This window comes from Macaca fascicularis, chromosome 12 (assembly GCF_037993035.2).
Source record: "Macaca fascicularis isolate 582-1 chromosome 12, T2T-MFA8v1.1".
Taxonomy (NCBI): Eukaryota; Metazoa; Chordata; class Mammalia; order Primates; family Cercopithecidae; genus Macaca; species Macaca fascicularis.
Window position 1 is genome coordinate 120,878,768 of NC_088386.1, and position 26,571 is coordinate 120,905,338.

At 38.7% G+C, this 26,571-nt stretch overlaps 1 protein-coding gene across 17 annotated transcripts in view; it reads right to left on the reverse strand.

The window, feature by feature from the left end:
• The window catches only part of DOCK10 (dedicator of cytokinesis 10), a 280,766-nt gene that overhangs the window by 170,601 nt on the left and 83,594 nt on the right, over positions 1 to 26,571 (reverse strand). For 14 of the 17 annotated variants that reach the window (XR_012421525.1, XM_074010334.1, XM_065526527.1 and 11 more), the window contains exon 2: positions 1,012 to 1,131. Coding sequence is in view for 13 of the 17 variants with exons in the window: in XM_065526527.1 (XP_065382599.1) it covers positions 1,012 to 1,131 (120 nt within the window). In the remaining 4 variants the exon portion in view is untranslated. Of the gene's footprint in view, positions 1 to 1,011; positions 1,132 to 16,223; positions 16,445 to 26,571 lie in introns of those variants that run through there. The other 3 variants (XM_065526531.2, XM_045368398.2, XM_065526530.1) reach the window with 1 other exon arrangement.

The following is a 26,571-nucleotide window of genomic DNA, read 5'->3' on the forward strand; positions in this document are numbered from 1 at the left end:
CATTAACTTCCATATACCTTCTTTTTCATGAATCCATGGAGGAAGGTGAAAAAAAACACCCCTTTAAAAGCCAGAAGCCAGACCTGCCCTCAAAGTAAGAGAGAAAATGGAAGTTTGAGGCTGTTTGAGGAATGTGTCGGCACTGAGACCCATGCTCCCTGATAGAGGTCTGCGTGGACAATGGCTGTTTCACGGGTACCCTTCAGCTGCCTTTTCATTTGCTTTAAGATGTTGAAGTTTGTGATGTCTGAGACTACCTTTCTTTTAGGAAGAGACAGGAAAATTTATTAACTGCCCACTGAGATCTCTGTTTGCATAGTTAGATAACAATTTAAAAATCTTTAAGACCACAAAGTAACAGTATGTTATGTTTGGAACATGTGGGTGCTCACCATCCAGAACTTTGTGTTTGTTTGCAACGCGAATTTCCTTTTCATTCATTATCTCTACTATCCTCAGAGGCTCTCTATGTGGTAGTGTGCATCTAAAGGGGACTATCTCAGACCTCAAATCTCTCTATGAAGATGTTCTAGCCTACCTTTCTTTGCTCCCAAGTGTCAATATCTCCTTATGAAAGGCAAACCAAGATTAAGGGTGATTTTTAAGAACTGCATCTTTTGTGCTAATAGAGTCCTGTCTTTGCCATTGGTTGATTTCAATTGCTTGGAAGCTTTCAGTTAGAAATGGCTGAGGGAGGAAGTGCTCTGTGAGTCGAGGTAAGGCAGTGGTCAGAAACCCGGACATTGACAGGCACATGAATACCAGCTGGAACGAGGCTGTGTCCTGGGCCTCCTCCCAGTCGCCAGTGGCCACTGACTCACTAAACTTCTGATCTTTCAACTTGAGGGGGCCCTGGGGTACTTTCTATTATTGGATGTGAACTCCTGCTGCAGAGACTGAGATGTAGGGTGGCCACAGGGAGGGCTGGACTCCCTGAATCTATAGAGAAAGACAGCGACCCAATCTGTAGGGCCCTCCTGAATCTAGACGGCTTGAGAAGAGAAGACTTACTGAAAAGTCATCACTGGGGAAGAACAGGAGATCTTGAAGAGGATCATTCCGGTAGGTCTTTTCAAGTTCTTCAATGACAGTCTCATAATCCAAAGGCTCGAGAAGCCTAGGCTTTTCTTGCTGTAGGAAAAGAAAATATGGTATTAATCACTGACATATACCATCTCCGTTTTCTATGCCTGGTTGGATTTCATCTCTTAGTTATCATTGAGGCTTTGACACTGCACAATCCTTCCAATGCAGTCACAGAGACTCCAGGAATGTAGGGCAAAGCCACGTAACTATTATTTCCAGATTTGAAATAATATGAGAAAATCCTAAAATACCTGATATCTCCCTCAGAAATGCAAACTGTTCTTATTAAGTCCCCAAGGTTCACGATACCCAGCCCTATCACATCCTCAGAATAGATGTTTATGTACATTTTTGTCAACAGGAAGAAAGGCCTTCTGCTTGCTTGCTATGGTATTATGATAATTATCATCATTTCTTCTGAATTAGATACTTCCTTGTGAGTTCTGCTTGGGTCAATTCGAAAATGTTGGCACCTTGCTAGCAATCAAAGTATCACAGGCGGTCTTGGTTGTCATGAACACATGGATCCTGTGTCAGGATTAATTGCTTGGCTCTGAGCCTCTTTGTCTCTACAGAGACAAGCTAGGTCATTTTCTAATAGAACGGAATGACAGGACTATTATGGATGCAGTGTGGTGAAAATGGATAAGTCTGAAAAAATAGCCCGATAATCACATTGCATTAGATTCCTGAAGCCAAGAGGGAATGCGCTCCCTTCAAAGAAGCCTCTCGTAGTGCCAAAAATAAAAATAGAGGGAGAAATGTGACTGTTTCATTATAGGGTTGATGTGTTTGCTCCATTTGTGTTTCACTATAGGGTTGATGTGTTTGCTCCAGTTGTACAGAACTCATATGGTGAGAAAAATGGACCCTCTCCTGCTGCAAAACACAACAAAATCCAAAACAGAAAACCAAAAACACAATCTGAGTCCTCTAACCCTTTTGATGAAGCATTTATGCAACCTAAGTGAAAAGCGGTAGTCCTCTGGGTTATTTTGGGACTCCTAGAGATTTGAGTGGTTCTTATGAAATTTGAACACTAAAGTGATCTCATAAGTGAAAAAAATTATTTTTCTTTTTCATATAAGTGACATCAATAGATACCTTCCCACCCAAACTCTTCCTTCCCCACACTCACACGTGCCACCCTTCCTCATTCTGCAAAGCACACAGATAGCTTTGACTCCTAAGGCTATTTTTGGAAGAGCTCTTCTGATAAAGCCCTAGAAACTTTCATTGACATTTTAATAAATGCTAATGGGCTTCTCAAAGTAGCAGTCAATATATATTTTGATAATTTACCAAATATAAAAATATAAAACAAAATGTGAACATAGTGGGCCAATGGCAAGGATCATCATATACTCTCTACATCAGAAAAAAAAGAAAAAAACCCAGCTCACTTCACAAATGCTTAAGGAAACTAAGGGTAATGCCAGGTGAATATTCTATCCAGAAGGTCCTTCCAGAAAGGTGGCTAGTTTAGTAAAAAAGAAATACCCCACGCAATATTTGGAGAAAAGAAATTCAGTTGATCAACATATTTAATGAAAGAGCTGTGAGACCTGAGTATTTTGAGGCAGAAAATACAGAGATGCTATGGCAAGTCTTGGGTAGTGAAAAAAGTCTTTCTGGAATCGCTACCTTTTGATATTATTCTATTTAGACTTATTTTAAGTTCCAATTCCTTATTTCCCAGGCAAAGGTTAATTCCAAAGATTATAGATTGACAGGTCAAAAGGCAAACGCATGTTTCAGATGTTTGGTTTGCCACCCACATTTATTTTCTTTTTAATTGGCTTGTCTTTAAGTCATGGTATTTCACTCCAGTTTAGCTGTAGGCCTCAGTAGTCTTTATCTTACCCTGCAGCATATTACTTTTATGTTACCAACTGCCCCCACAGGCCTTCAAGTCTGAAACAGTTGGCTTATTCTGAAACCTGTTTTTCCCCCCTATTGAGTGTGTAGGTATCAAATGTAGCAAACGAAACAAAATGTACAGTAAAACCCTTTCAGGAAGCTCTTACATCTGCCTTAGCTTTGGTTGGTTGTTTATGTCCCTAAGAGTTCTTCAGCTGAAGTATATGATGCCCTTTGGTACTTAGAGCAATAGCCCATGATGTGGCTAATAATACTTTTATCTTCTCCCTCCTCACACCAAAATGAGTAGGGATATGAGAGTGTGGTTTTAGTGTGTATTGTCATTCATAGGTTTAAAGGCAAATGACATATGGATGTTTTGAGAGGGCTTCTGTAATTGGGTTCTCACTATCTTTTAAATATTATCACCCATTAGTCCCGAAATCCAGCATTATTTAAGGCGTTGGAGACAAGAAGATCTTTCAAAGAAGATCTTTTACTGGGACCCCAATGTTACCTAAAATCAATCCCACCTAAATTGGTACAATAGGCAAATCCGAGTTCCCAAGTCACAGGTTATGAATAAAACCACAGAGAAACTAAATCCTAACTCTCCTTAATATACCCACATAAAACATATGGCCTGCAAGCATCTGAAGACATAATTTCAGGTATTCATTTCAGGCTATGACATCAATTAATGAATGATATTTATTAGGCCTTTCCTGTTTAGGATATTGCACTGGGGTTATTTTGACATGGGACTGCAAAATCCAGCAGGTCTACTTCATGTAATTTACTAAGTTTTGGCCTCTGGAGGAATAGATTGGTGAAGTTCAATCTTCCCAGTGTATTTGTTGATCATTGTGTAACATTCAAGATATTCAATGCATTACAACTTTGAGGACGTAAAGTTTAAAAAGAAATAGCAATGATATATTCCATAGTGTCTAGGGCCTGGGATTAGGCCAAAGTTGTCATAGATGCTTTACATATCTGTAATGGCGAGAATCCGGGCTATATAACCAGTAGTTCTCTCTGGAGCAAGGGAGCTGCCTGCTCGGTGTAAAGAGACAGATGTATACAAGGATGGTGGGATCAGTTAATTTCTCGCTACTGCTCCTTGCAGAGACATTGAGTGAAACTGGTGACTGAGCAGCATTGATTTACAGCTTTAACAAGGGTTGGGTTGTCTCTCTTGAATTTAATGTGCTTGTTTCTTTTGGAAATGCACCAACGGGGATAAGGTATGTGCCAAGATTACTCTGAATTGGCTTGGATTTTTATAGTGCTTTTTACTCTTTCTCTCTTTCTCTCAAATGAGTAATGAATTTCATTAGCTGTTCTAAAGTCACTCTGCATGGGAAAAGGCACCCACCAGTACCTGTTATTATGCATCAGGGCTGGTGTTGCACCACAGTGGTAAGAGGCCCTATTCTTCTTACAGAGAATTAAGAGATTTGTTTGATCTAGTTCCCCAAATCCACAGCTTTCCTCCAAATCAACTTCACAGCAGAAGAATAGGCTCCTGTCACAAAAACAAATGCTTGCTTCCCACCTACCTGATTTCACTACTGAATGCCAAGATGATTATGTAAGCCCCAAGGTGGTAAAACAGTCATCTTTGTAATAGTCTGGGCTACCCAGGGCATCTCTTTGAAACAAGCAAGAACAAAGTATTCCACTACAAATATCTGAATTATTTTCATCACTATAATTCAAGACCAAATGGATGAAGAAATGACATTGAAGAAAATAAGCATTTGAAGTATGTAACACTGAAAATTACATGGCTAAATTACCAACCTTCATATTCCTCCAGAATGGAAGTACAATCTAACTGAAACATAAGCTAGACTACCCAGCCTTATTTTGGAAAAATCCAAAGTATAAAGGAGAGCGTGAGTATAGGTTTTCTATGTTAAGATGCAACAGAGCGTTAACATATACCCTAGTGCCAGAATTCCTGGGATTCCAGTTTTGGCATTGCCACTTATGAGCTATGGAACTTCAGGCATGGTAATTAAAATCCCCATGCATTAATTTCTCCATCTGTAAAATGGTTTAGTAGGTGCTGCCTCACAGGATTAAATGAGATAATACTTTTTAAACACCTAGAAAAGCCCACACCTATAATCCTCATTACCCGAGTGTTAATAGATAAAGGCTATGAGTTTCTAATGTTTACTAGTCAGGGATTTAAAGCATTAGTATTGTAAATTTAATGTCTACAAAGAGCAAATAGTAATCACTCAATAAATATTTGTTAAATAAATAAATTTATAGTATGTCATCCAGATCCAAGAATTCCTTTTCTGGGATTCTATCTTAAAGAAACAAGCACACATATAACCCAAGATTTACACAAGGATGTCTTTACAATATTATCTTTGTAACAAGATGGAGAAAATATAGTCACCCTAATCCAAAGGTATAAGGGAGAAAGGTAGGCTAGTGGCGGTTATACCCAATCAGTGAAGACTCCAGACTCCAGAGCTGCTGTTCCAAACAAACGGTTTATCTTTTTCAGAGAACTGTGTATGGTGGAGATAGGCTTAATGCTGTGATGCGCTTTGGGAAGGACACTGGAACTAGGGTAGGGGTTGGCATAAATCCGTGAATAACTATTAGTACATGCTATAAATAATGGTGCAGTGCATGCCATAAATTTACTGAACGCTTCAATTCTTCAGCAAAGTTAGCGAACTCACAACATTTCGCATATTAATTGGCTTTTCTTTTTGGAAAACACCAAGTGGCTGGAGTTCATGATCAAGATGGCAAGCATTGGTACAAAAGGAAAGATAAAGGGCACTCGCTACCCCAGAAGGAAAGAGGTTTCGGTTACCTTGACAGTGGTTCTAGATTCATAGCTATTATGACACTAGAGTTTGAGCTCAGAATACCTATATCTCTAAGGGATATTGTAAGGGCACAAACTAGCTAAAAATGGGAAACAGTAAATCATCGCGGATAAGAAATAATTAGGAAATTATGGTACATTCATCCTAAGAAACAACACATACCCATTGAAACTAAATTTTTTAAAGTTTGTAATAAAAAGCAAAATTGCTTATGTATTATTGTTCAATAAAGTGGTACTAAATATAATACAACAGAATAATCACACAAGATTTAAGAAATTTAAAGAGAAAAGATTAGAGATATGGATCCTAACATTATCAGTTGTGATATTTAGGATTTTGCCATTTTGATTTTTCTGCATTCTCCAAATTTCTACAATGAACATGTATTGCGTTCCTCGTGGTGAGAAAATGAACTTGGTTTCCCAAAACTATCATGTGTTCATGGAAACACTGGGGAGTTATTTGATTTTAAAATTGTTTACCCTTTGAAAATCCACCAGAGAGGGAGCCTAGAAAAATCACAGTGAGACTTCCCATAGAAGTTCAACCACTAACAGTTTCAAGTAATTAAGAAAAGATACACAAAACCCTGGGGAAAGGAGGCCAGGGAAAATAATTACAGATTATATATGTGGTTCTAGAAGCTAATGTCAGCAAAAAGGAGATGTGCAATTAGCAATTTAATAACCAAAATATTTTTCACCTCTGTAGGGAACCATCAACATCTGGTAACTTAAATACTCATGTGTATTGGTCATTGTCACAAAGGATTAGAAATCAGAATCTCTAGTTGGAAGTTCAGGATCTCTCACCTACCAGCTATGTAACTTCGACAAGTCATTTGCAACAGCCGATATTGGGATGAATGGGGAAAGGGCAGTGTTGCTGCAAAGATCAAGTAGATAAAGTATGAAAAGTGGTAAGTGAACCACTGAATATCAGACAAATGTAGATTTGTTTATATTTGAAGATGATTGAAAATTACCCTACATGTTTTACCCAAGAAACGTATGCCAATCAGCTAATCAAACCAACTACGATGAATTCTTCATGTACCAGGAATTGTCCTCTATGCTTTCATATTTATTATTTAAATTTTCTTAAAATAAACTCAGAAGATTAATGATTCTATTGGAGGCAAAAAACGTAGTCATAAGGAAGAGTACTCGGATAAAAGAAGGACAGCTTCTCTTTCCAGCATCTCCTGAGTGAAGTCGGGCTACTCTGTCCCTCACAGGAAAAAGGAAAGCAATCTACCTGATTATGCATATCAGCAAATGAAAGTGACTTTGAAATTCTAGCTTTGTTTTCCTTGAGAAATGGCCTAGAAAATATTTTCATGTATTTATACTCGCAGATCAAAAGAGAAGGATTACATTTAGGATTGGTTTAATATTAAACTCATTAGCTTTGCAAATAGAAAAATCTAAAGAACAATCAATGTTGCAGATACTTTAAATATCTTTCTGTAGCTGTGACCTACACAGATACAAGGTGAGCTTGTCAGCACTGGGGAGCTCATCAGGAAAAGGACTGGTGGAACGAGGAAGAGAGAACATCTCTGTGGCAAATCCCTCGTGACTGAGGACCGCATCTTTGGGATCTACATTCTGAGTGTAATTAGGGAGCCATGTCTTGGTTATTCACCACTGGGGTTGCTCTAGTTTTGTCCACCTGAAGTAGTTATTCTTGGTTCTCTTTTTCAGAAAACCTAGTCTTTTCAAGAAACACTACGAAAAGAGCGTTCCCCACTTCCTTTGAGAAGTTTTATGTTCTTTCTGTGACACGTGGTAGATCCTGTGATGCCATTTGGAACTCCCTCTTCCTCAGCCAGTGCTGTTGTTCCCATGTATCTGAACCTTTATTCTATTTTCAATATTCATAACAGAATTAATCCTATATCTGAATGGCTTCTTTAGTTTTCAAAACTATTCATACTGATTAAGGACACAGAAAAACTAACAAAAAATAGATATTTAGTTTGGTACCAATACAGTAGGCTCTATTAGAGTGCCACATGCTAATTATTTTTCAGTTTTCTTCACATCTTGACATACGGACAAGCAAATCACTCACAGTGATGATTCATGGGGTCTTTTGAGAGATCCTCCAAAAATTTCAATCTTGAAATCTCCAAAACAAATGAGAAGCAACATAGCTTTTAACTAATTTCAATGTTATATCAAGATAACTGATTAGATTTCTTAGAAGAAATAGAAGATCTAAATGACACATGGATTCTTTAGGCCTTAACTTAATCCAGGACCCTTTGACCTTAATGTAATTGGAATGAAGCCAACTTCCACGCCACTTGTGTTTAAAACAAATGAGAAGATCGGAGAAAGTCCATACAGCTGGATCCACGGCCGCAGCTGTCAGCCTGGGTCATGTAACAGATTTAATTTAGCCTTTCATCAGAGGGAGTTCCCCTGGAGAACCTCTAAAATGTTTGAGCTTCAGAAAACAAGGCTACTTTTTCCTACCAAAAAGGAAATGATTAAGTAAAGAATAAGCCATCTTATACTAACCCTTTAACCTTCTGTCTGTCTTGAACCACACAGTTTCATGAAAATGGAAAAACACCAGTCAAATCAAAGTTAACAACTGTGCAGCTGGGCAAACTCAGATTAAGCTGAATTTCGAAATGGTTCCCTTGGTAACAAAGACAGACACAGATCTCACAAGAAATCAATCAGCAGTAACTCTTGGAATGTCTTAGTCCATTTCAGTGACATAAAGCAGGTGAAAGTCAGTAAAGTATAAAATGTTTTGCAGATATAAGGGATGACTGTATTGTTACATTCAATACACATATTATAGTTAGAAAAATCAGAATTTTCTATTTTGTCAACCCTTAATTTCATTAGGGCAAGAAAGGACACAAATGAGCTTTACAGGATTTGTGATGTAAGGTGCACTTTCAAACTAAATTTGGATCGTTGAAGTCTTATTTTCTTTTTAAAGAGATCTGACCATGTATATCTCTTGTGAGCATGTTAAAATTCACATATTTTTGTACAGCAAAGAAACATAAAATTTAAAAGTGGCTGCTTCTCTGTATTTGTAAAGAAGTAGAAAATATCCAAGAAGATATAAATCAACTAAATTACATGTCTCATTTAGTTTTCTAGAAACACTTGAATGATAATAAATATCATTAAAAATACATCACAACCCAATTACAAGGCTGCCTGACACAAGGGAAATTAATGCCTTGGAGTAAACTGTGGAGAATTTTAGATTCATTTATATGAAGCCTGTGATGAGAGCTGTCACCAGGTTAACCTCAGATACTATCTTATTAGTTTAATAATCACAAAACATTCACTCACAGGTCAAGTGTTGTACACGCACACACATGTCACACATACAAATGTAAATAGTTTTGTCAACAACAGGTATTTTATAATTTCAATATGTCTTCCCATAATGACAGACCATTTTTTAATTTCCTTTCCTACCTGTGGCTACTTGAAGTTGAATACGCATAGTGGATATTTGTTGTCTTTTGGCCTATGTAGCACTCATCCTACTTTCTTTTAGTACTAGCATGTTAATTTCCTTTTGGGGACTTACTTCTTTCCACATTCCCATAAGAAGCAGCCTTGGTGGATCTGACTAATTAAAGGGTCCTGATTTTCTGGCATCAAGGGCGTGTGACCCATTAAATTCTTTCCTGCCGAACTCTGAATCTTGAGTGGAAGCATGCAAAAGTAGATAAAAGGATTGGAATTGTTTCATTTCTGGGGCTACACTCCCACAAGACTTTCCATTAGTTCCAGTCATCAAGATCACCCATTTCCCACTGTCCTGAGCTTCTCTAAGTCCATTCCTGGTTCTTTTCTGAGCCCATCTCTCCACCTTTCCTTCTGTCCCCTTCTCTGGACTGTGTTTGTTCACTGGAGTAGGTTTCTAGTGCTTGCAACTAGAGGAATCTAATGAAATATAATACAAGGAATAGTGCCGACAATAAGGGACTATTATTTCCTCAATTTTTATGTTTATTTGGATTTGAATGGTCTTAAAGGAGGACCTCTTTTAGCCAATGACTCCTGTCTTTGAGGTGTGGAAATTTAGGTTTGGTCAACTCCTGAATTACCAGCGCAACCCAACATTGTCTAATTCTGTGAAAAGTACATCAGGTATCAAGCATCCCAAAAATGGGGGCTTAAGAACCTTCCTGCTTCTCCAGGGAGACACATTCAGTGCAGCCCTGATCTCTAATTTTCCATTAAGCCTTACTCATTCAACCCATCACTCTCCTGTAACACCAGAACATCTGGAAGCCAAAAGATGAGTTTAAGACCCCGTTTACCTTCAGTGACGATAGTCACATACTATAATTTTGCTCTCTGTAGGAGGTGTCTGGTTGTGCTGGAAGTTCTGGCAAACCCCTGTAATATACAACAGATCAGACATACCTAAGCTAGCAGTGGTTTAGGTATGTCTCATCTGTTGTATATCATAGGGGTTTCACCTTTCTTCCTCCCCCCAGTTTCATCGTACAAGTCACATTTACTATATTTATTATAGTAAAACTAATTCATATGTGTTTTCTTGTAGAAATAACAGTCACACCAAATAATTGATAATAATGGTAACAATATGCACTACCATTTTAAAATAAATTACCCTGTAAATGCCAATAATGGTTATTGTTTTTCTACTACCACTATCATAATCAATGGCAAAGACCATAATCAGTATGTAATATCTTCTCTCACTGAATACCCACATCAACCCTGGAAAAGATCACTGCTGCTTTTTTTTTTTTTTTTGATGAGGAAGCTTGGATTTTGAAGACTTCAACAACTTGGCTGCAAGTTGACAGGAGAATTGATATTCTAACCAGCTCAGTTTGAAGCCTGTAGTCCACTCCACTCCACTCCACTAGCAAAGAACATAGCCTTGCAGAACAGAGAACAGAAAACAGAAATGCTTTTTCTTCACCCCTGTTGGGAGGATTCTGGAATAGAGCTGTGATTTGGCGTACTATTTCTGCTCCCGAGTTTCTGCAGCAAACGCAAGAGAAGGCTGGGGCTGGTATAATAAGGTCACCAGGCACCTCAGGGGAACAAAGTAGTAGGGAAAGAGGACCAGGCCAGGCCTGGTGGCTCAGGCCAGGTGTGGTAGCTCACGCCTGTAATCCCAGAACATTGGAAGGCCAAGGCAGGTGGATCACTTGAGGTCAGGAGTGCGAGACCAGCCCGGCCAACATGGTGAAACCGCATCTCTACTAAAAATACAAAAATTAGCCAGGGGTGGTGGCGTGCGCCTGCAATCCCAGCTACTCAAGGGACTGAGGCAGGAGAATCGCTTGAACCCAGGAGGTGGCAGTTGCAGTGAGCTGAGATCTTGTCACTGTAATCCAGCCTGGGCAACAGAGTGAGCCTCCATCTCAAAAAAAAAAAAAAAAAAAATTAATAGGAGGGAAAGAAAATGAAAAGGTAGCTTTAAGGAACCATATAATGAATGTTATTAGTGCGTATGTCAACATCCACAATGAAAATTACCACCAATTGAGGGAATCTTTAAAATAAAAAAGTTTTGAACCACTGCCACCTTCCAGGAAATAAAGGGTTGCTGGGATCATGACCGTCCTTACTATTCCTGTTAGAACTCCTCTTTTCTAACAAACAGTCCTGCCCATGCTCAGAAGCTTGGCTCACTTCTGATTTAACTCTTCTTCCTCCCTTCACAGTCAGCTGCTAGGGAAAGGAAGACCATTCTTAGTTAAATTACAGGTACCCCTCCCACTTCCATTTTAGAGGCAGCTTCTCTGCAGCTCCCTGGCACATGAGCTAACTGTTCCTGTTGCAGCCCGCACCCAGGTCCTCTCATCTGTGTTCACCTGGATTCTCAGGTGGACCAAGTTTCAATGCTCACTTCTCCATTTCTTGAATTCACATCCCCTGGTTACTCCTGCTTCTTCGCATTCTTCAACTTGTCCATATACAACATTGATTCCTGCTTTCCTTTGTGTTTTCAAACCTGATTCAGCCTTGTTTCATTGTTCCTAGAACCAAAATCCTGGCTCCTGGAACCCCATCCATTGCTTCTTTCAGCTAACTGGCTCGTTTCACAACAGCCTAAATAAGCAACGCCCTATGAATGGTTGTACAAAACAAAGAGATAGCACCTAACGAAGCACAGATCACCAGTGAGGGAGGCTCCTCACATTAACATGGAAGATTCAAGAAGAAAAAACTGACTTGAATGATAATAGTACAGTATGATATAAAATAATGTATATTAGAGATATGTTAAAGCTATTCAGATTATATCCTCTACATAGAGTTTTCATTTTTATTTTCCTATTAAAGTGCTAATAGGTACTTTAAAGATGAGAGGATGAATTTTCATGGGTATCCAGTTTTCCAAATACTTTGAAACCCTGCAGATTAATGACCCGTAAACCAGTAACAACTTAAAAACAACAAATCATATTTATTTAAATATATTTGTATATTTTTATGACTGTGCAGATGATTGATATAGTAATTCAACTTAATTCTGTTTTTAATCTTTCTAAATTAGGACACACAAGTTAGGAAGGAAATGATCTCTTTATTGACTTCCTTTGTACCAGAGATCATACTGAAGAATTTTAGTATAAAAAAGAATAAAATAAAAATAGAAAGGCAGTTAAAAAGAAAACCATCAGCGGCAGATCGCCACACACATTTCAGAAATTAAGGGAAGTAGTTCTGCTCGATGATCTAACATGTCAGGTTCACCCTTTCCTTAAGCTTTTCTCATAACACAATGTAGTCTCTCAATTGTATGTTGTTTGTGATAGGTGGCATTTCTCAGACAATACATTTGAAAATTAGATTAATAAGGGAAACTTTCAAAAGAACTAAAAATTCTACATAAAATATAGAGCTTCAAATAGCATTTGAAAAAAAACCCAGAATATACAGAATAGTCAACCTGGGTCAAGAGGGTATAAAATTTGGGTTGCATAATTCTTAGGAAGTCACAGAGCTCTGGATAGGTATTCGAGATTACTGTAAAATTAAACCATTTCTAAATGTTCTTTAGATTAAGAAATGACTTGAGCTCAAGATCTACATAATCATTACAAAAACAGATATGATAAGTATATGCAAAAATCACTTTTTTCCTCTTTCACTACAATTTTTGAGTATATCCAAAATTTAAAAGAAGTTACTGCTTTCTTCCTTAACTTTAGGTCTCATCTTCATTTGTTGGGTGTTTTGTCAACTGAATTGCTCCTTCCCTTATCACTATTTGAATGAATAGGCTCTGAAGCCAGTCTAGGGATCTTGGTGTGTATGTATATATATGTGTGTGTATATATATATATATATATACTTTTTTTTTTTTGAGACGGAGTCTTGCTCTGTCACCCAGGCTGGAGTGCAGTGGCACGATCTTGGCTCACTGCAACCTCTGCCTCCTGCATTCAAGTGATTCTCCTGCCTCAGCCTCCTGAGTAGCTGGGACTACAGGTACGTGCCACCACACCCGGCAAATTTTTTGTATTTTTAGTCGAGGCGGGGTATCACCATGTTAGTCAGGATGGTCTCCATCTCCTGACCTTGTGATCTGGCTGCCTCGGCCTCCCAAAGTGCTGGCCATCACGCCTGGCCGTTTTAGATTTTAGAAAGCTTAGATGAATGTACTGGGCACAGTACAATCAGGCTGTGAGTGGGTTTCAGCTAAACTGGGCTTCGGCTGGGTAGAAAAAAACCATGGTGTTTCTGAAATAAACTGTATCAACACATAGAAAGATCTGGGACCCCAAGCTCTCAGCTTAATGCAGTTCAGAAGCCTGTCTCCTGGGTGGTTCTGTTATCAAAGAAAAGCATGACCTGTAGTCCAGTGACTTCAATTGCTAAAGTGACTAGAAAGATAATTTCAGTGTCCCTTTTCCCTTGTCCTTGGAAATGGAAATATGTTACTTAGTTTTAGTAATACTGCACGACACTTGTAACTTTGGCAACACTTGTAACCTGGTTTGAACAGTGTTCAAACCATGTTCAGAATGCACAGTACCAAACTGTATTCTAATCAACAATCTTAACACAGGGTAGGTATTATTATGAGCATTTTACAGAGAAGGAAACTGAGGTTCACAGTGATTTAAGTAACTTGCCCAAGGTCGTATAGATGGCAGGTGAGAGCGGCAGGGAGAATGACCCCCTCAAGATACCTATTTCAAATCCTAGTGTCTAATTACTCGTTTCACTTTCGTTGCATTCCAAAATGAAAAGTACATCTCAGGATAATACTTAAGGATGGATCAAACAATCCCACACTCAATACAAGAGACAACCTGTGAAAGTAGATATGCCTATCTTAGGCAGACCAAAAGCAGGCAACCGTAGCAGGAACGTCCCCAGTGCCTTCTGTCCTCGAAGAAAGCTAATCACTGTATGAATGATCTTAATTAAATTTGAATGCATTGCTAACTGAATGCTGTGGGAAAATACTGCGTCCTTACTGGCTGCTCTTCCCATAGTACTCAGTAGCAATACGTTCAAATTCAATTAAGATAATTCATAGAGTGATTAGTTTCATTATATGGTGAGACTCTGGGGACTGTCCTCTTGCCAACCCTGTATGTGTGGTCTGGGTAAGATAGACATGTGCTTCTGTGCATTGTGTCTTTTAGTGGACACAAGAAGTAACTCTCAGGGTGACATAATCCATGGTACTTCTAAATTTCATTGAGATAAAAACAGTAGGGAAATTACGTTTTGGGGACAAGACTCAAGTTAAAAATAATCTCAAACCAGGCAATATTTTGAAACAGTTATCCTCCTTAACAGGCTGACGAGGCTCTTTTGGAGTCAGTAGGGAAGACATATCTGACCAGTGGGGAGGAAGTGGTTAGGTCCAGGCTCTCATTTCTGACCAATGGGGAGAAAGAGGTCAGGTCCAGGACTCTGCATACTCCAGCTATGAAATACCCAGTGGAAAAATTAGAGCTACATTAATGGGAACAAGGCTAGGGGCTCAAATGCATGTATTCACCAATGGCAGACACACACTCCTGAGATAGAAACGGAACAAACAACGCAGTACCAACCCTCTGAGCAGACCTCTAATAAACTCTATTCGTATCAAGTTACCGTCAACTAATTGTTAGTGTAAAGAGGGCCTCTTTTCATTGAGAGGCAATGTACTTACTCATATTTATAAAGAGCCTATATATAAGTGCACACGTGCATGTTTATATATATATAATTTATATATTTATATAAAAAATTTATATATAATTTATATATATATATATTTTTGAAAAGCCATCTCTGTTTCTATATTAAAGATGTTTCTATGAACAAAAAGATCTTTCACCCCTAGAACTGTGGTTTTCATATGGGTGATCAGTGATCACCCTTCCCAGAGACATTTAGCAATGTTTGGAGATGTTCTTGGTCGTCACAACTGGAGAGGGATTGCCACTAGCATTAAGTGGATAGAAGCCAGGAATTTGCTAACCATCCTACACGGTACAGGACAGCCCTCCACAGAAAAGAATTCTCAGACCCCAAACGACAGTCGCGCTGAGGTTGAGAAACCCTGCTCTGAAGAAGGCAAACAAAGCCAGACCCACCCGGTAAAATGAATATTCTTCTAAAATAAGCTACCCAGGAATATTGCTGTAGCCATTTAACATACAAAGTGGGCCCTTCACTTTACATGAAAGTCACTAAAGTGCTCTAGCAGTCAGCTCTGATATTCAACTGTCAGTAGTTTATACAGCTGTAAAGCTCTATACATTCTACAGTTTATAGATCTGTAAAGTTCTGTAATAAGTACAGGTTTTCAAGCTCTCATTTTGTTTGAAACAACAAGGCAGAAATATTTTTAACAGCAAAACAAAATCAAATCTTTTTAACTTTTAAAACCTTTAAAAGTATCACTTTTTAAAGTCCTCCTTAGCTCTATTAATCAAATGCTTATTTACTTTTTCTTTCATATTTTGGATTGCTCTTTCTAAGAATTTTAAAATAAATAATTAGTGGCATACGATAAAATGGCGCAATGATGATTTTTTAAAAACACAACTATATACATGTCATCAACTGGATTCTTAGGCAATTAGAGGCTTTTCTTTAAAAAAGAGAATAACTTCTTCAGAAATTTTAATTTGTACCATAATATTAAGATAACCTTAAATTCCAAATATAGTAATTTCTAATGATTAAATTCTCTATCAATATATTTTAAAAGAGTTATATGTGGTTTGAGAACAACGTGACTTCAAAAATAATGATGCAAGTAAAAGAGAATATTTAGGACCCAAATGGAATCTTCTGTTCCATATAAGACTTCACCCACCAGCCTGTGTTAGAATACCACTGTAGAGCTAATCATTTTTGAAAGAAAGGATTGAAGGAAAGATGGAAAGCAAAACATTGACATTTGGATACCTACAGAACTAAATCTGTGAATTTCTTCTTGGTTTACTCTCCTCACTGTTCGTCTCTTCTTCCAAAATTCACTGGGCTCCCGTTTAAAAACCTTTCCTCGAAAGCTCATCGTATTGCTGTAATTTGAGTCACAAAATATTTTAAAATATCAGTGTCGTTAAACTGTTTTCTTCTGAAGCGTCACCAGGCTGAATAAATCTTTCTTCTTGGTAAAAAGGGAAATGCTCATGCTACGTGAATGTAACTCAACAGAAAGGAAAGGAAAGCTGTCAAGTTACCACTTCCTGTGAGTAACTAACTACCAGCTGTTCAGATACTGCTTTTGTGCATATATCCTCCCTCTTCACCTGCAATAAAGCAACACAAAATGACTTTGGACGTTTAAGAGAATTGCTCACAGCTAAATAAACCATATGATGTAAAACCACCCAGGGAACCAAATCAAGATTGAATTGAACAGTTAATTGACAACAGGGCTCCATGGCTGTCAAAACAGCTATCCAAACTTTATAATTCCAGCTAGACCCCAAAAGTCAACTGTAATAATATGGCTGAGGTCTGAGAATTGTGTTTAAAGCAGTTGCTCTTGTTAAGTGTAGACTAAATAAGTGATCTTCCAAGGGGAATTCCCGAAGTGATTGCTCAGGGAACAAGAAGAAGACATCAGAATGTTTTGTATATTGGCTATCTAAATAAAGAAATTATGCTTGACTATTATTTAATAGAATACACACAGACATGGGCTCCTTGAATCTGTATGTCAAATAGTTACAAAGAGTTACGGAGTTAGTTCCCTCATCTTTAGATCTTCAAGCCCTTCCTCTGGAGCTATTTTATTTAAAAGTGCAGTTCTCCCCTGTAACCCACCCGGATGCTCTTTCTTGTTTTGATTTTCTCCACCACAGTCACTGACATGGAACACAACTGTACAGTTTGTTTATTTGTTTTACTCGGGGTCCGTCTTCCTCTACCAGGCTGTACGTTCCATGAGCATGTGATTTCGTTTCCTTCACTGGGTCCTTAGTGATTAGAACACCCGGCACTCAAAAGGCTTTCAGTACAGATTAGTTAAAGGTATGTTTAATAAAGAATAAATGAGGGATTTACATTTATTATGCTTAACAATGAACCTAGTCTCATATATATATTGTGTTTTGAAATACCAACTATTGATAAAAGCTATGTAATTGATAAATAGATATATAATATAGGAGTATGTTCTGTCTTTTCTACTAGGTGAGACAGAAATATTTGGAGGCCACAGGACTAGGCTGTTCTCTTTTCCCCAGCAATAATTAGATTTAGTTGATAGACACACATGCACCCCAGGCCGGAGCCATGCACCCATCTCTACCTTGTCATGCAGTCATTTGCGCCAGACAGGGAACAAGGGATTCTGATTATTCCTGTCTTAGCACAGAGACTGAGAAGACCTTCTTTTGAAACCAATCAGAAAACTAGCATAATGCTATAAAATGACAGCTGGGGAGATAAATTATATCATTACTTTGTAACTGGCTTAGTTAGGCAAACTAAGGATTCCACCAAGCGGAAGTCTGTTGATCCCCAGTCATTCGATATTTAGAAATTCCACCATATGTCTTCAGTGCTAAACAGATTTCACCCTCGAAGTAACTCTCTGACATCTGACAGACGAACAGGTACATTATAGTACATACAGAATCTTCAGATTTATTATTTTTTCCTTATATGGTGTTATGAGAGTCTGACTCTGGATCACCTGATTTCCTGGGGTCAGATTATGTGTGTATGTTGATGGCTAAAAATAGTATTTTACAATCCCTTTTAGATCATGAGCTCATTTGAAAATCTGATAAAAGCTATGAACCCACTCATCAGAAAAATATAAGCACTCAGAAAATGTGCTTGCATGGTCAAGGGTCACAAACTTCTGAAAACCATCTGTGGATCCATTCAGCAGCGGTGCCTTAAATTTCTGAGTCACAGTTTTAGAAGATGAGCATACTGTCTTATAACAAAGCATTGAATAATCTTGAGACACTCTTAAGTGACTTTCTGTCTGTCTAATATTTGCATCTATTTTGTCCTCTATTCCTCTTTAGGCGCCACAGTTCTTTATCCTAAAGTTCCTCCCACTTTTCAACTTCTGCAATACGAGAATGACTCATTTCTCCGTTTCCTCAGCTGCTAATCATAGCTTCCTGAAATATTGGCAAAAACAGGCATCACCCGGCAGCATATGAGGATGTTAGATAGACAGAGTCTGTGTTGATGCAAAGGAGGGGAAAATCCAGCCGCATGGGGTGGAGTGTTCCATGGGATGACACCGTTGGGCCCTCTATGGGCTTTCTTCTTCTTGTTTCTAGACCAAGCCTGTTTCTCAACCATACTATGAGACACTCCACCCCATTCCAACACTTTTCTTTTCTGCTTTAGTTTTAGAAACATATAGTTAATCAAAAGTCCTAGCTAGGACAATGGTCAAGAACCAGTAATAAGGAGCAATCAGATTTGTTGGCTTAGTTACAAGGAGATGCCTCCAAGTTCATTAGAAAAGAAATCCAAGACCAATAAATCATCAGAATTTATTCAGTACTGTACTCAAGACATCACTGAACTTCGTGAGAAAAATAAAACATCTTTCCTAGTTTTAAGAAGCTTGTGGCCGGGCGCGGTGGCTCACGCCTGTAATCCCAGCACTTTGGGAGGCCGAGGCGGGTGGATCACGAGGTCGGGAGATCGAGACCATCCTGGCTAACACGGTGAAACCCCGGTCTCTACTAAAAATACAAAAAATTAGCCGGGTGAGGTGGCGGGCGCCTGTAGTCCCAGCTACTCGGAGGCTGAGGCAGGAGAATGGCGTGAACCCGGGAGGCGGAGCTTGCAGTGAGCCGAGATCGCGCCACTGCACTCCAGCCTGGGCGACAAAGCGAGACTCCGTCTCAAAAAAAAAAAAAAAAAAAAAAAAAAAAAAAAAAAAAAAAAAAAAACAAAGAAGCTTGTATCCTACAGAGGAGTTCACTAGAGTTTGAAGGAGTCTGGGTAAGCTTTATAGAAAAGATATCTCTAAGGTAGGCTTTGAATAACAGGTGGGAATCAAAGAGACGAATGCAGAGGAAAGCATCCTACTGGAAAGGAAATGTAGCAGAGGGGACACATCAAGGTAGAATGTTTCAAATTATAGAATCATCTGTGATTCAAATCCTGGATCCATCACTTCCTAACTGTGTGTCCTTTGGCCAATCACTCACCCTTTCCAGCCCTCAGTTTTCTCATCTGTAAAATAGGGATAGCACAGTCACTATCTTATAGGTTTCTGGTGAGGATAAATAAAATGACATCTTAAAAATATCAGTGCATTGCCTTGCCTGCTACATAGTATGCATAACTATTAAGTTACAACAAAGGCAAAAAGGCAGGCCAAAGCAGAATATTTAAGAAAGAATTAGAAATTTGCCTGTCTACACTCCAGGGTTAAATAGGAGAGGAGAGAGAGAATCAATTGAAGGTAGAAGTCAGGAGCTAGTTCATGGAAGGCTTTGAATGCCAAGATAAGGAAAATTTTCCACTGTATCCTGAAATCATGAGGAACCGCTAAAGGATTTTTGAATCATAATTACAATAGTGCTTTAGAAAGATTCATTCAGTAGCTACATGCAGGCTGGACTGTAGAGAATTTGATCCAGAGATGGTGTGCATTAATCTAGATATTAACATAGGGTGGTAGAAGACAGAGAAGTAGGCAACAGAAACATAACCATAAATTTCAGGGAGATTACAAAGATCTAGCAGTAAAATAAAAAATGAGAGCTGAAATTTATTGAGCAAGTACTATGTGCTGGATGCTGGTCTAAATTTTTTGTGGAACCTTATTTGAACCATCCAACAACCCTGTGAGGTAAGTATTGTTATCATTGTTAGCACCATTCCAGTTTTACAGAGGAATATTTGGGATCTGGAGAAATTAAGCTATTGGCCCAAAGTCAGTAGCAGAGCTGGGATGTAAACCCAGGGGGTCCAGTTCCTGAGCCCACCGTCTTAGCCAGAAGGGAAGTTCAAAGATGCCAGGAGGTTTCTGACTGGCCATGAAGGAGATGGATTATATGAGTGAGGGAAAAAGGGTGGTAAGAAGGGAGGGTTCCCCCCCTTTATTTAATGTGCAATGCTGATTTAGACATGTTAAATATTGCATCCAGAAGATCGTCAAAAGGGAAAGTTCAGCTGTTATAAGTGTGCCTAGAACTTAGGAAAAAGTTAGGACTGGAGACGTGGAACAGAAAGTCATGAAAAGAACTAAATTTAAAAGTCTAAAAGTAAACTGAATTTTTGGAGAACAGAGTCACAGAATTAAGAACACACAGTCTTGAAGTTCCTTTACATATGGTAGATGGAGGGCAATTCAGGAAATACTGAGAAGGCAAAGAGATAAAAGGGGAAACTACAGAGGCATTACAGAGCCTCAATGTCCTGGACAGGTGAGGTTAAGGAAGGTGGTGCATGGCACCTGGACCGAGATGCATGTAGGGCCTGGCAATGTCTACAAAAGATTCAATGTGAGAGAGAGACAGGCTGAAAACTAAGGACCTTGCAGTTTTGGATCTAGACATACTTGTGCTTAGATCTTCAGCTGTCTTTTAGGTAACCTCCAGCAAGGTATTTGACTTATCTCTGCCTAACTCTTATATGTAAGAATAGAGCCATTAGTATATAGCTTGTAGGGTTGCTATGAAACAATATATGTTAGTCCCTGGAGTTGAGAACAAAATACATATATGTGTATGTATAATGGCTAAGATTCCTATATGTGTATATACGTAAACTATTGTATGTGTATATATACTATTATATGTGTATATGTAACTATTATGTGTATATTATACACATTATACTAAAACTATATATACACAAACTATACACAAAATATAATACATATATTATACACTATTATATCTGTATACGTAAAGTATTATATGTGTATATACGTAAACTATTGTATATACATATATATGCATGCATATATATATATATGTACATACAAAATGCACAATCTCACACATTCTTATATAGGATTCAAAGTCTGGTCCCGTGGCGTCCAGTCAGAAAGTAAGTTTGCCATTTTCAATAGGGAAGTCTAGATGTTTGGAAATTAAGTAAGATGGGACACTTAACCATGATTTAGAGACATGGGAATTTGAATGCAAAGATGTCAGAAACCTCAGAAAAAGTTCTGGCAATCTGTGTTAGTTTTCTATTGCCACTGTACCAAATTGCCACACATGTAGTGGCTTAAATCAACCTCCATTTATGATCTGTTTTCACGGGTCAGAAATCTGCATCCAGCGCAGCTCAGCTGATTCTCTGCTTGGAGAACCACAAGACTTAAACTTAAGTGTCAACAGGGTGGTGTCCCTTTCTGGAAGCTCTAGGGGAGAAGCTGTTGTCAGGCACATGCAAGGTTGTTGGCAAAATTTATTCCTTACAGTTACAGGCCTGAGGTGGCCGTTTCTTTTCTGTGTGTCAGCCAGGGGTCATTCTTAGCTTTTAGAGGCCACCCACATCCCCTGACTCAAGAACTCTTTCTAAACCAGAAATAGCCGGTTGAATCCCTCACACTTTGAATCTAACTTCTCCTTTTGCCTCATCTTCTTCTGTATCTCTCTGCTGTAGCCAGGGAAAAAAAGCCTTGGCTTTCAGGGCCTCACGTGATTAGACCAGAACAATCCAGTATCATTTCTCTGCTTTAAGGCCACCTGATGATCAACCTTAATTTACAACTGCAAAGTCCCTTCACAGCTGTACGAAGATTCATGTTTGAATGATCAGGGAGTCTGGAGGGGACATCTTTAAAATACCATCTACTACAGTCTTATTCTTCAATTTTGTATGCGTGTGTTTTCATTTTAACATCAAAGATGTACTGAGAAGAAGGTGTAGACAAGAAAGACACTTGGCCTTTGGTTGTGGTTTCCACTGACCACGGAGGTCCAGGTTACAATGGGTCTAAGAAATGAGTGGGAGGAAATGGAAAATTGGCTTCTAGATCATTTACTGGAAAATACTGGCAGTGAAATCAAGATGAGAAGTCGAAACAAAGGAGAGAAGTCGAATGGAACAGGAGAGCTCAACGAAGTTGGAAGAAAAAAGAAAAATAATGGTGGAGGAAAGGCAGAAAGCAAAGTCAATATACTATGTGAAAGTCCTTTTTAAATGCGCAATTATGCTATGTTTTAACATGCTCAATTCTAATCATTTTCAATTAGATAGGCTATCCAATCTGGAAATGGCATCATCACTGAATCTAAGCAACCAGGGGGCAGAAATCTGGCTTTCATTGACAATGCATTTGAATCCATTCCATTAAAATGACCCCAAAAGTACCATTAGAAATTCAGAGTAACTAGAAACATAGTGGTTAAGATGTAGACACATGTACATGATGATAGGATTCGCAAGTCCTAAACTGAGCAATTGGTAAGGCATCTCCTATTCATCTCTGCCCATTTTAGTTGTTACTTCCTTATTACATCTTATCTTTATTCCAAATGTTTTAACCTGTTGAGCTTTTTGGCATTTGCTGTTGATTACTTCTTCATGATTGCAGAATGCTTGGATAATTCATTTTATTTTTTTCTCTTCCATTTCTGATAGATTTCCCCATTTGCCTGCAGGTTAGTTTGCTGCCCAGCCTTTCTGTCATAGAAAAAACAAGGCTGGTCCATGGTGTATCTGCAGGTTCAGCTCAGCCGCTGTACACCCTGCTTAAAGGAAGTAAAGCAGTAAGTAGCGACTTCCTCCTTCACTGTGGTCTCTCCTGAGCCTGCAGAAGAGCTCTTAAAGTTAGTAGTACTCAGGCTCACTGCTTCCTGCTAGAAAGGTCAACCCAATTGAGCAGCTCCAGGTTACCAATGAGAGTAGACTTCTCTGGGGGAGTTTAAATGAAAACTCATTTTTAAAACCTCATATTTCTAAATGTAGAGTTTTCAAAGTGGACAATGTCTGTGAAATATAGGTTGGGGCAAAGGTAACTGTGGTTTTTGCGATTATTTTTAAAATGGTGGTTTTTTAAAACGGCGCTATTAAAAATTATGGCGAAAACCACAATTACCTTTGTGCCAATCTAATAGTTCAAAGTATTTAGAAATTTCATGGAAAATAAAGGGTGCTGTGCACATGAGTGAGAATGTAGATGAGCCAACAATAAAAGAGACTGCAGTTTGTGAGTGTGTGGTGCATGCGTGAGTCTCTGTGTGTGCACAGTGTGTGTGTGTGATGCATGCTTAGTGTGTATGGGGGGTAGATGATATGCGTTTGCTGTGTATGTCTGTACATGTATATAGGCATAAAATTACTTGATTGTATTAAAATAACATAATACTCCATTCATAGCCTTTCAGACAGGTATAGAGTTGTAATATTTGTTCACAGTACTGAATTTCAATAGGTTAGAAAATTCTCTAAATGAGAATTTGATGGGAGAGGGGTTTGGGTAGGTAAGAAATTCATTTCTTCCAGAGTTTACTGAGCCCATCTTAGAATCTAATAGCAAGCAGTGAAGGAGTTATACTTTTTCAATAGTGGACTTTATCACTGGTCAGTGATATCCACTTCCAGAAAAAAGTTACAGTCCAGAGATATGCATATATCTTACCAATAAGTATCTTAGTGTGATGTTTAGAAAATAGAAAACATTGATTTTAGGGTTTATTCTTTTCTGAATTTCCTGTTGGGCATTTAGTTAATTACCCTTTTTGAAGTTTTTGATATGTTTTGCTAAAGGCATCCAACTGTATTCAAGAAGTCATGTGTATTTTAATATTTCCAGCTTCGGCCAGCTCTGCTGTTGAAAATGGGAATCTCTAAGGAACAAACATTGATTCTTGTGGAGACAAAACTCTAACTCACATGCCCTTGCCTCCATCCTCAGAAGCCAGAGCCTAACAATAATGACAAGGACAACAACAAAAATACCACAGCTAGCTCATAGCATTTCTAAACATGTGTCACACAAATATATATGGCTGGACTGCTACTGCTCTTTACAAAGGCATGCAGCTGATTCTCACCTAGAATACAGTGTTCTTTTCCTATTAAAAAGTAGTCCACTCCAAAGCAGTATATTTTTCATTATACTATTGTTCCTCTACCTTTTTAAGAAAATGAAAAGCATTCCAAGCTGAAGCAGATTTCTTCCACACATGATCAGGTGAAGACACACAAATATAGCCTCCAAGAAGATGAGGCTGAGGAGATCTGAATCAATGCAGTTATCTTTTATCTTACAGGGACTGTTTTCCAATTGCATTTTCCCTAGACACAGAGGTATCCTGTCTGCTTGCTGGCTTGGAACCTGCTCCAGCTTCCCACGGCTGGCAAAGTTAACTACATACCAATGTTATTTCCTTTAAAATAAAGCAAGCACCTAAAATTGCCCTCCTGTAGCCATTCCAACTGCTCATTACCTTGCTTTCAATATGAATGTCACTCACTGTTTAATAACTACCCTGAAAAGCACATTGTATGTAAGTTTTGTGGGGAGACTAAGGTCTTTGAAATCTGTAGAGCTCTAATGGAAAAATTGGTCAATTTATGGAATATCAGCATTACATATGCTTTATTCTTGTGGCTGTCTTTTTACTGCAGAAGGATTTGTCTTTATAAATGGAAGGCAATAACGCATTCTTACCTAAGCAATTTTGAGAAGGAAACTAATTGTCATGTAAATGCCAATTACTGAGTGTGAAGGCAACCAGATATTTAGACCAACAATCTATTGCTAGTGGATCAGATTGTTAGCCTAGGTACAATCTCTGCAACCAGTCCACTCCACAAACCACTTCTTTAATGGCACCGTAATGCATTTGTGTCTTTTAAGGCCTCCACCAGGAGATGAAGCTAATACAATACCTTGATTTAAGTGTTTAATGCCTTGCATTGTGGAAATTGGAGAATAATGGTAGGGTCTTGGGTTTGCAATCAAGAGCTTTCTTTGTGTTTTGCAGATAATTAATTGTTGGATTTCCTTTACTCAGCTGTGCACACTGCAGCAAATTCTTGATATTTTGATGTCCAGTAGTTAAGGTCCCCAATTACAGGACCTCTGGGTATCTGTTCTGCACCTCACTAGATAAAAAAGAAGAACTCAAATAGCAGAGAAACAAGAATTGGATACCTCTAATAAGGGCACCCATACCTATTTAATCTAGTTTATGAGAAGGACTCTCTGTCAAACATTGCTCATGTCTGTCCAGTGCCAGGAATCAATGATAAAGAGATAATTAGAACAGACAGACTATACATCGTCCACGTGGGGAGATGATGGTACACATAAAACACAAAGGGCACAAACAAAGTGACAAATGAAGAATATGGGTTGCAGCATCTGAAAACAAAGGAGAATGTTGTGTTGGCCAAGGTGAAGCAAGAGTGCTTCATACAAGCACTGAGACTTGATTTGGGACCTGGACAATAGTAGGACTTTGAAAGTTACTACTATACAACCCCAAGAGAAAAGACTCTCCAGTGTTTGTAAGAATCACATGGATAAGTTGTTAAAAATGTGGATTCCTTGACCCTATGCAGGAGCTCAGTAGCTCTCATGGCAGGGGGGGTGGGTTAGTAATCTGGCTTTATAAAGACCATCCATTGGCGGGCACGGTGGCTCATACTTGTAATCCCAGAACTTTGGGAGGCCGAGGTGGGTGGATCATTTGAGGTCAGGAGTTCAAGACCATCTTGGCCAACATGGTGACACCCTGTCTCTACTAAAAATACAAAAATGAGCTGGGTGTGCTGGCACGCACCTGTAATCCCAGCTACTCAGGAGCCTGAGGCAGGAGAATCACTTGAAGGTGAGGTTGCAGTGAGCCGAGATTGCACCACAGCACTCCAGCCTGGACAACACAGCAAGACACTTCTCAAAAAAAAAAAAATAGAACATCTAAGCGATGCCTGTTAAAGACGCTACGTGGACCATACTTTGAGAAACAATGCCTCAGAAACTGGTTCACCTAATAGTTTTCTTAGGCAGAAAATCATATACTAGTGTCCTCTGTGGTACTACCTCCCAACACAAACTATTTTATAGTGCACTGAGGTCTCATTTATAAAATCAAATATTGTCTTTTCCTAATGTATCCTCAGTTGGTGGAATTAACTAACCAGCTGGATCACGCTGCATGTTTGGGAAAAAGAGGAGAAAACCCTGCAATAAAGCCAGCCCTTCACTGGCCACTGCTCTGCTTGGACTTTGTAAACCTGGTCATGCTGGTCACGTCCCTCAGGTATTGTCTAAATCAGGGTTTCTCAGACTCAGCACTATTGACATCTTGGACCTGATCACTTGTTGTTTGTGTGGGAGGGTGTCCCTTGTA